The sequence below is a fragment of the Onychostruthus taczanowskii genome, unplaced genomic scaffold, assembly GCF_017590055.1.
Source record: "Onychostruthus taczanowskii isolate IOZ18803 unplaced genomic scaffold, ASM1759005v1 scaffold74, whole genome shotgun sequence".
Taxonomy (NCBI): Eukaryota; Metazoa; Chordata; class Aves; order Passeriformes; family Passeridae; genus Onychostruthus; species Onychostruthus taczanowskii.
Window position 1 is genome coordinate 3205274 of NW_024505229.1, and position 9066 is coordinate 3214339.

General features: G+C 46.6%; 1 protein-coding gene across 1 annotated transcript in view; it reads left to right on the plus strand.

The window, feature by feature from the left end:
• Positions 1 to 8684, plus strand: part of LZTR1 (leucine zipper like transcription regulator 1) — a 35727-nt gene extending 27043 nt beyond the window's left edge. Inside the window, exons 15-20 of the mRNA XM_041422574.1 lie at positions 1145 to 1301; positions 2596 to 2722; positions 3807 to 3956; positions 4164 to 4269; positions 4952 to 5032; positions 7771 to 8684. Coding sequence (XP_041278508.1) covers positions 1145 to 1301; positions 2596 to 2722; positions 3807 to 3956; positions 4164 to 4269; positions 4952 to 5032; positions 7771 to 7887 — 738 coding nt within the window. The 3' untranslated portion in view covers positions 7888 to 8684. The remainder of the gene's footprint in view (positions 1 to 1144; positions 1302 to 2595; positions 2723 to 3806; positions 3957 to 4163; positions 4270 to 4951; positions 5033 to 7770) is intronic.
• Positions 8685 to 9066: the final 382 nt, after the last annotated feature.

Consider the following 9066-nt stretch of genomic DNA (forward strand, 5'->3'; position numbering starts at 1 on the left):
GAAACCAGTATGCACCAGCACTTCCTCAGAACTGTGTGCACTGGGTTTGGGAGAGGAGCTGCCTCCAGGAGGAAGCAGCAGGGCCAGCAGCAAGTGTGTAAATGCCAGCACAGCCTTTGGCGCATGGTGCCATCATTGGCCCAGAAGCTCAAGTACTGGTGGATCTGGTGCCCCCACCTGCCCTGGCTGCCTGTGGAGTGACAGGGGCTCTTGCACATGGCTCCAGTCAGGCAGGATCACCCTGAGCTGGGTCTCATCCTGTCTGCTCAGCTGCTCATTAGTCCTCATGGGTGGGTCCTCTGTCGAAAACTGTTCCTTCTGGCATCCCAGTCATGATTTAAAATGTTTCACAGGTGAGTCCTGACAGATACCTTTGGATCCCAGGTGGAATACTGCCAGAAACAGACAGTAGTAATGATTCTTTAGGTGAACTTATACACACCTTATGGTGAGCTGGTGTGGATTGTATTTATTGCTTATAAAAGTGGAATGAGGGGAAGCCTTGGTTCATACTGGGAAATAAAGTGCCCTTGTTTGGTCTCTAACTGTTTAGCATTAGGTCTGGTTCATTTTTCACCTTTTCACCACACTGATTTTTAAGAAGTTTATTCCACAAGACCTTCCAGAGCTCTTGAACTGTTTGCTGCATTTATGGAAAAGGTTCAGGCAAAACCCACCCAAGGAATCCTGTAAGCTCTTTGGACTCTCGATGGAGGGTGTTGAGAGTTAAGATCTCTTCACCCTTTTAATTAACTTTTGATGCCTAATTATGTTAAAAGTTATTATGAGGTAGCAACTAATCTTCATTATCTCTGTGAAGTTTTCAGTATCTCCTGAGATTCCTGTTTTAGAAAGCCTTGGAGCAGCTCAATGGACAGTTAATCTCTTCCTTGTTAATATTCCTAGTCAAATTTTTCTAGATGCTTAGATTGTCCTGAATTTTCTGTTCAAGGAGGAGCCTAAATGGTCATTTAGGAAGGATAAGGATATCAGTGTTGGATAGTTCCAGCTGCAGGATCCATGTGGAGGTTCAAAGGAAAGGATGGTTGATGGCATATGCAACATGTGAGATTTCTGGGATGCTCTAAGATGACTTCAAACAATAAACCACAAATTTCTTAATTAATATCGGTGTATTTTTAAGGAACATTGCCTGAACTTTGTGGTGAAGGAATCCCATTTTAATCAAGTCATAATGATGAAGGAGTTTGAGCATCTTTCTTCATCCCTCATTGTGGAGATTGTCCGGAGGAAGCAGCAGCCTCCTGTCCGAACCCACTCTGACCAGCCGCTCGACATCGGTAACCTTCCTGCTTTATGGAGCCATTCCATCTGCTGGTTTGGCTTTGCTAATGGCTTCTTTAGCCTGGGGAGCTATGTGGGAAGCAGCCCTCTGCAGCCCAGCAGTTCCCAGGTGGGATAATGCTCAGACTCTCTCCTGGACTGAGAGCACAACAGTTCTTTTCCCAGTGAGGTTCAATCAGAACAGTGTTCCATCAAAGTACATGGGATTGTGTTCTTGCAATAAACCATCCTGATCTTGTTCAGAGACATGAGAGAAGGAGCAGAAGGTGTAAAGAATGATTGTAAAAAGCAGAGTGGACAGTCACTGTAAGTGGCTGAAGGGTGACAGAGCTGAGCAGAGAAACAACCTGCTTGAAGGTGTTCACCAAGGAGGAGCAGGAGGAAGAAGGAGGATCTTGGGAATGAGGCACTGCTCTGCATGCCTGTGTGGAAGGGACAGGAGATAGAGAGGAGAAGAGAAAGATGTGATTTACAGTTTTATTGTGAAATTCATCAGGGGCTGATTTGGGACTAGTCTTACTCAACAATTTAACATCCTGACACACAATACAAGGAATGTAATAATGAAATTTTCTAAGGCCACAAAGTTCAGAGGCATTGGCAGTGTTGGTGTGGAGTGCTGCACAAAAATAATTGGGAACTGAAGAGAAAGAGAATGAAGCTAGTCCTGGAAGGTTAAGTAGAAAGGCTTTGGCTGGCCTTTGTCCCAGAGGGGTGAGGTGCACTGGCTGGGAAGGTGGCACAACCAGTTCTGTATCCAGAGCTAGAATGGTGTGAGAGACCCAAACATTAAAAACTGAAAGATGAACTTTGAAAATATGAGTGAGTTTGGAGCAGACTTGGATGTGCTCTATTTCTCAGTTGTGTATTTAAAAAGGCTGATTAAAATATTGGATAAAAGAAGCCTTTGTTGCTGATTTGGGAAAGATTTTTTATTAAGACACAAAATTTTATATTCCTTGTGGTTGGAAATAGTGCAAAGGGAGGGAAAAAATCAGCTTTCATATCTGTAGAGAGCACCTGTCAGTGTGGCCACAGCTGGAGTTTACTGTCAGTGGCAGAAAGCAGAGCTGACAGGTTTGGTTCTGGGAGGGGCAGTAGGGAATCTGCTGTGGTGGGGAAGGATGAAGCTCATTTTGCTCCAAGATTATGAGGAAGGACTTGACTTAAATTCACAGTGAGAGTTCCAAAGGAAAGAGGGGCTGGAGTTCTGGCTTGGCCAGGTATTAGTTGGATAGTACCTGATCACCTGGAACTATCATGTCTTTATTTCATTATGTTTAATTTCAGGAACATCTTTAATTCAGGACATGAAGGCTTACCTGGAAGGAGCTGGGACTGAATTCTGTGATATCATCCTGCTCCTAGATGGGCACCCACGGCCAGCCCACAAAGCCATCCTGGCAGCTCGCTCCAGGTGAGCCCTGTACCAAGAGTGTGTGTGAAGGACAGAGCAGGGCTGGGCACTCTGTGCTCAGCTGGCTTGCTTCAGGAGACAGAGAGGAACTTAAATCTGCATGAAGTGTTAAGATGCAGCTTTGCTCAATGAGTGTAATAAGCCTTTAAGCAGCAGTGATTAAATTTTCTTTTTTCCATTTGATACCCAGCAGGGAAAGATAGGAAGAAATTAGAATTGCAGAGATTCTGCAGAGGGTGTGTGAGAAGCTGCACTGCAAGACAAAGCATCTGTAAAATCACAGGAAGGGAAAAAGGGTGGAAAACACAAGGTGGTTTCAGTGAAGTGGAAAGCAACAGATGTCCACTGAGGTCAGAAGGAGCCTTCTGACAGTGAACAATTCGTATTTTATCCTGTGGAGCTTGATTTTCTTTCTCACTTTCTGATATTTAAGACTGGTTATGAATAAACATAACAAAAAATGGTGCATGACAGAGAGTAGAGTGTTCTCATGCTTTATGCAGAGAAAGGAGTCCACCCTGCTGATGGTGGGACTGTTCTCCCTCCTCAGGGCGTGAGTGAAGTGGATTTGTCCTGCACTTGTGTGTTCTGTGGACCTGCACCTTGTGTTCCACCAAACATTAAATGTTCACTTAAAATTTCTATTTCAAATACTATCACAATTTTTTCCCAGAAAAAGCCCTAACAATATTCACTATTAGTTACTGTGGTATTTTACCAGAAGCATTTCACAGCTCTTAAAACAGCCCTGATGATTGGCAGCCTGTAGATACCAAGGAAATTCATAATGCTTTAAGCTCTCTGCTGGGTCTTATGCAAATTAGAGAAAAAATCAAAGCACCATGTGTCCTAATTTTCAAGAAACAGACAAATTTCAGGTAGTTCTGATGGTAATTAGGGGATTATACTTGGAGTTTTCACTGGCAGACATACATGAAAAAATAAATGAGCAGTGTTTTTGCCCAGGTTGTCACCTGAATTTGTTCCTTTGGAAGCTGCAGTTCTGAATAGCAGCCTTTGAACAATACTGGGTTAAACCATCTGTCTGCAGAATGTGTTATATCAGTTTTATTTCCCTTTCCAGTTACTTTGAAGCCATGTTCCGTTCCTTCATGCCAGAAGATGGGCAAGTGAACATTTCTATAGGTGAAATGGTTCCCAGCAAGCAAGCATTCGAGTCCATGCTTAGATACATCTACTATGGAGAAGTGAACATGCCTCCTGAGGACTCCCTGTATCCTTAGATTCCAAGGAATTGGAGGATCTGTCTGAGTGCATGCCCAGCAGGTCACCTTCCTTTTGCGTCGGGTTGCCTGGCACAGCCTGGGAGGGTGGTCTGTTGGGGGGCACCAGCAGGCTCTGCACTCCCACTCTTCACAGGGATTTTTGCCATCAGCACTCCTGCCTTTGCTTCTGGTTTGTTCCTCAATGGAATGAACAGATACCTCTTTGCAGCACCTTACTATTATGGCTTCTCCAACAACAGGCTCCAGGCCTACTGTAAGCAGAACCTGGAAATGAATGTCACAGTGGAGAATGTGCTCCAGGTAATTGTCCCCAAGCACTTCAGTTAGTCACTTAGAGGAAAGCCAAGGGGGCTGGTCAAGTGGGTACCCCCAGTGCCAGGTCACTGAGACTGCCCTTCCAGTGACAGTGACCCTATGTGATGGCATGTGTGGGAGCCCAGCCTTCAGCAGCGTTGTTCCTTACCTGATACTGTGTCACTTCTGTTCCTGTGCTGGAGGAAGGTGCTGCTCAGCAGGTACTGCTCACCTGGCTCCTCCTGAGCTCTCCTCCCCCATTACAGAACTGAGGTCTTTTTAAGATGACCACACTCAGCACTCAACTGTAAACCCTTTTTGGCATTTGTTCCAGGGCAAATGGTAGTCTGCAGGTGACAGACTTCAGTCTTGTTTTATCAATCCTGCTGACAGGATCTTGCAGTGGAGTTTGAGCTAGCAAAAGATATTTTCTGGTAAGAAAGCCAATGCTGGCTCCCAGGCAGGCAGCCTGAACTGCTGCAGCACAAGCAGAAGTCCTGCTGATTAGCACTTGAGGACTCCATACATTTTAAATGCAAGGCTTATTTTTAAATAGTTCAGAAAATATTCAGTTTGTAATGCAAAGTGGAGGTGTTCCCTAGCTAAGAGGAGTTACCTGCTCTGGGTCAGGACTGTTTGTGCATCTGAGCTGTGCAGACAGGAAATCACATTTTTGCTCCTGCTCTAGATTTTAGAGGCAGCTGACAAGACCCAGGCCCTGGACATGAAGAGGCACTGCCTGCACATCATCGTTCACCAGTTCACCAAGGTTGGTTGCATCTTTTCTGTGGCTTTTGGGAGCTGCTGTCCTCTGTCACTGCCTTGGTTAAAGACACGTTCCTGTAGAAATCAGTTTAATTCTTCCTCATGTGAGACAGCTGAGAGCTGGCTGCATGTTACTGACACTCACTGACAGGACTGCTAGGCACATTTCTCACACTAAAGTAAATTAAAGACTAGAACAAGCTAGTCTAGAAGTGTGAAGCCCTTCCAAGGAGAAGTTACCCAAAATTGCTTCAATTTCCAGTTGTTCCAGCTGTTGATTTTGTGCCATGCCCTGGTTGGGTTGATGTGTGTATAGCAGGGTAAGTTTGTTGTATATTGAGGGCACAAATCTCTCCCTCACTAGCAGTTATCAATGTGCTCTTCATACTCCCCTTGAAGTATTCTCTGTCATACATGTTGTATTATCATGTGCTCTAAAGCAAATTACCATGTCCTGGTTGGGCTCTCTGTGATTTCCATGTTCAGCAGTTGGACTCTGTGGTCTTAGAGGTCCTTTCCAATCTTAAAAATTCTGTGGGTCTGTTTTGATGGGATTATGTATTCATGGCAGGAAAGGTCAAGAGCCCTATGTGCTGATACTCCTGTCCTCACTTGAAAGAATAAGGATATTGTCATTTAATTGTTCCTATGAGATGTGATCCCTCCATGAGAGTTCCCCAGCATGTCATCAGTTCGTTGCTCAGCTTATTAGCATTGCTGAAATAGGTAGATAAATCATAGGAATTGGGATTTCTGGATGCTACACACATACTGATAATAATTCCCTAGTTAATATTCAAGTAGCTCACTCTCCTTTGTATATTTAAACTCACAATCCTCCTGGGGAAGAAGAGCACTGCTATGTCCCATTAGTGTCTGGAGAGGAGACAGGATGGTGTTCAGGCTCTTCATTGAATGCCAAAGTTGCTGGAGCATGACGCATTTTACATTCAGAAAGAACTGAAATTGCATAAAAAGCATTGAGAGTGGAGCCAGCATCCAGAAATCACTCCCAGAGGAGAGTTCACAGCGTGAGGTTGCAGCCCCTGCCTTCATTCATCCTGTCTGTTTTCTTCTGGCCCCATGAGTCCTGTGGAGCAGCCCAGTTCAGCAGGGATGGGGAATGGTCCCACTGGCCAGGACAGGACATGTACAGGACATCCCTGGGGTTGGGGTCAGTGCCTTTCAGCCACTGAGGGCTGAAATATCACAGTATCACTTCCCAGTGAAGGCCACAGGAAGACAAAGAGGTGGGATTCTCCCCAGAACATACAGGGGGAAATGGACATTACAACGCTGGGAGGCAGCAGTGGGAGCTGGAGGGCGTTCCTCAGCTGTACTTCCTCACCAGGATGTGGGGAAATGTTTTATATTTAAACTGTTGACTGGTAGAACAGTGTTCATCAAAACGTGGCTGGAAGACTGTCAAGCAGATGTGCACAGAGAAATCTCAATTATGCAATGTTTTCCCTTGGCCTGAGAGGCCTCAGTGTGTGATTCTTGGCCTGGGCTGGGTGACTCAGTGTGGCTGGGCACGGACACTCTCTGCTCTGCTCCTGGGCCAGCCGCGAGCTCTGAGGGGGATTTGTTCTCGGGCACAAGCCCTGTGGGTCACCGGAGCTCAGGCAGCCTGGGTCCCTGGCTGTGGGGTCTCCTGTTCTTCCAGTTACTTAACGCTGTTCTGGATTTGGGCTGTTAAGGAGCTTTCCCCACAGCAGGAGCATCACTGAAGAGCTGTTTCCCAGAGGTTCACTGCTTTGGGCAATGTGTTTTCAGGCTCTTGTGTGTCAGTGTTGTGCAAAAGCCCTAATAAACCTGCTGCTGTGACATGTGACACCCTGATCTGTTCTGCAGTGCGTGCCTTGGGTGGGGGCAGGATCCCACCAGTACTAAGGGGGTCTCTCTCCCTCCCAGTCCTGGCAGATCCATAGACTGGGGATATTGCTACAAGCATGTCCTGAGCTCTTCCTGAAAGCATCCTCAGCCACTTCCCTCCTGGCCTTCAGAGGTTGCTCAGGACATCTTTATTCTTTATCCCAGTGCAGCTCCCTAGAGCGAGGTGATCATGTCAGTTCAGGTAAGGAGGGTGAGTGCTTGGGCACAGTCTGCCTGGAGGCTGTGTGGTAGTGCCTCTAAGCAGAGGGATTACTGGCTCCTTACCATGAGGTTGAGGAGAAAGAAGGAATGTGTAGAGCTCTTTTTGCTAACAGTTGAGCTTCTGAACAGTCCAAAAGCATGAAGTTTGTTGTAGATTCTCATCTATGTGATGTGGTGGAGGTTTTTGTTGGCAAGGGCTCCAGTGACCTGCTTTGACTGCAGGAAGAATGCCAGCAGAACCAGCATGGATACTGAGAAGAGCTTTTCCTCAGGAGCACAACAGCAAAGGGATCAAGCCCTGAGTCACATTTTCTGTGCAAAACCACAGATCTCAGAGCTCAGGCTGTGCTGGTCAGCATGGCTCTTAGGAGAGTGCTCAGTCAGTGTCTTGTAGCAGTGGGGCTGTCAGTACCCACAGGGGCAGCTCTGGGGGCAGGTTCCTGCTGCTGTCCACTCCCAGCACTCTGAAGTTGGTTCTAAGCCCTGTGGTCTGTTTCCTGCAGCCCAGCCCCACAGCTGGGATCTTGCACCATCTGTGCCCCACCAGACTTGCTACGGGGTGCCAAGGGTAAAAGGGTAATACGTGAGCTGATTTGGGGAGGGTTTTAATTTTTTCCTGTTTTTTCTGTTTTGTTTTCCTTGAAGGTCTCCAAGTTGCCAAATCTCCGCTCGCTCAGTCAGCTCCTCCTCCTTGACATCATAGATTCCTTAGCTACCCACATTTCAGACAAGCAGTGTGCAGAGCTGAGCGCAGACATATGACATGCCCTGGGAAACCACCTTCTCATTTGTTCCTGAAAAACACTGGCACTTCAGAGCTGGCTCTGGTTTACTGTTGTGTATGGAGTAGCTCAGTGTCTGCACACTACAGCAGCCCTGGAGGAGCAGGGACAGCTGAGGTGCTCTCCCTGGATTTGCTGGGTTTGTACCTTTGTGCAGCATTTGGACTTTGTTACATTTGTTACCCAAATGTAGACTTGAAATCATTTCAGGCGTGAATTAATTCCACACGGTTTGGGGAGTTACTAAGTTTATAATCAAGCCCATTATTACTTTCATACTGTAAAATCAAGCAGTCATGAGTAAGGGTCACTAATCCTTTGCAACACAGTATTTAAAGAATCCTATTTAAAGAGCTTCAGCTGACCCAGCCTGAGGGCTGTAAAGGGGAAGTCAGAATGAAACTGGGAACAAGAGCGCGTGGTGTTCAGGGAGACTGGCCCTTGGACCAGAATGTAGTGACTTTTCAGAGACTCCATGGTGTGGATTAACAGATAAGCCCCTGTGCAGCTGCCTGCATTGGTGGGCTGCGGGAATCCAGACCTATGCTCTGCAGCAGGTCAGACTGGAAGATTACAGCAGTCCCCTCTGACCATCAAATCCATTAATCCTGTCTTGCTAAGCCTTTCTAAATCTATTTATTAATAAAGAATTAACGTCTTCTCCTGGCATTTCATGATTGACTTGGATTTCATTCTGGAAAAAAATTAAGCAAAAAAACGTTCTGCGCTTGATGAAGGTCACGTTGTTAAAAATAAGTGTGTTACATCTTGTTACTAATTTTATATTGAAGTGTCTCTGTGAGCCTTTGCCTTTGCAGGAAGGTGAATGAAGGCAGAATGCCATTCCCAGCCCGTGCAGGAGCAGCTGCTGTTCCCTCCCCTTGCAGCCCCCAGCTCTGTGCTGGATGCTTCCCACTTCTCCTCACAGCTGGATGGTGTTGGGGAAGTGTCTGGTGGTGGAACTGTCCCAGCCCTGCCCAGAGCCCTTGGGGCTGCCCTGGGAGGGAGCGACAAGCTGGGAATCAAAACCTTGTCCTGCTCCAAGTGCAGGGGCTGCTCTCTGCTTTGAAGCTGGAGTGGTAGGATCCCTGTGAGACATGCAGCTCCCAGCCCTCACACTCCCACCCATGCAGCCATGATCTTCATTCAGCGAGGTGTT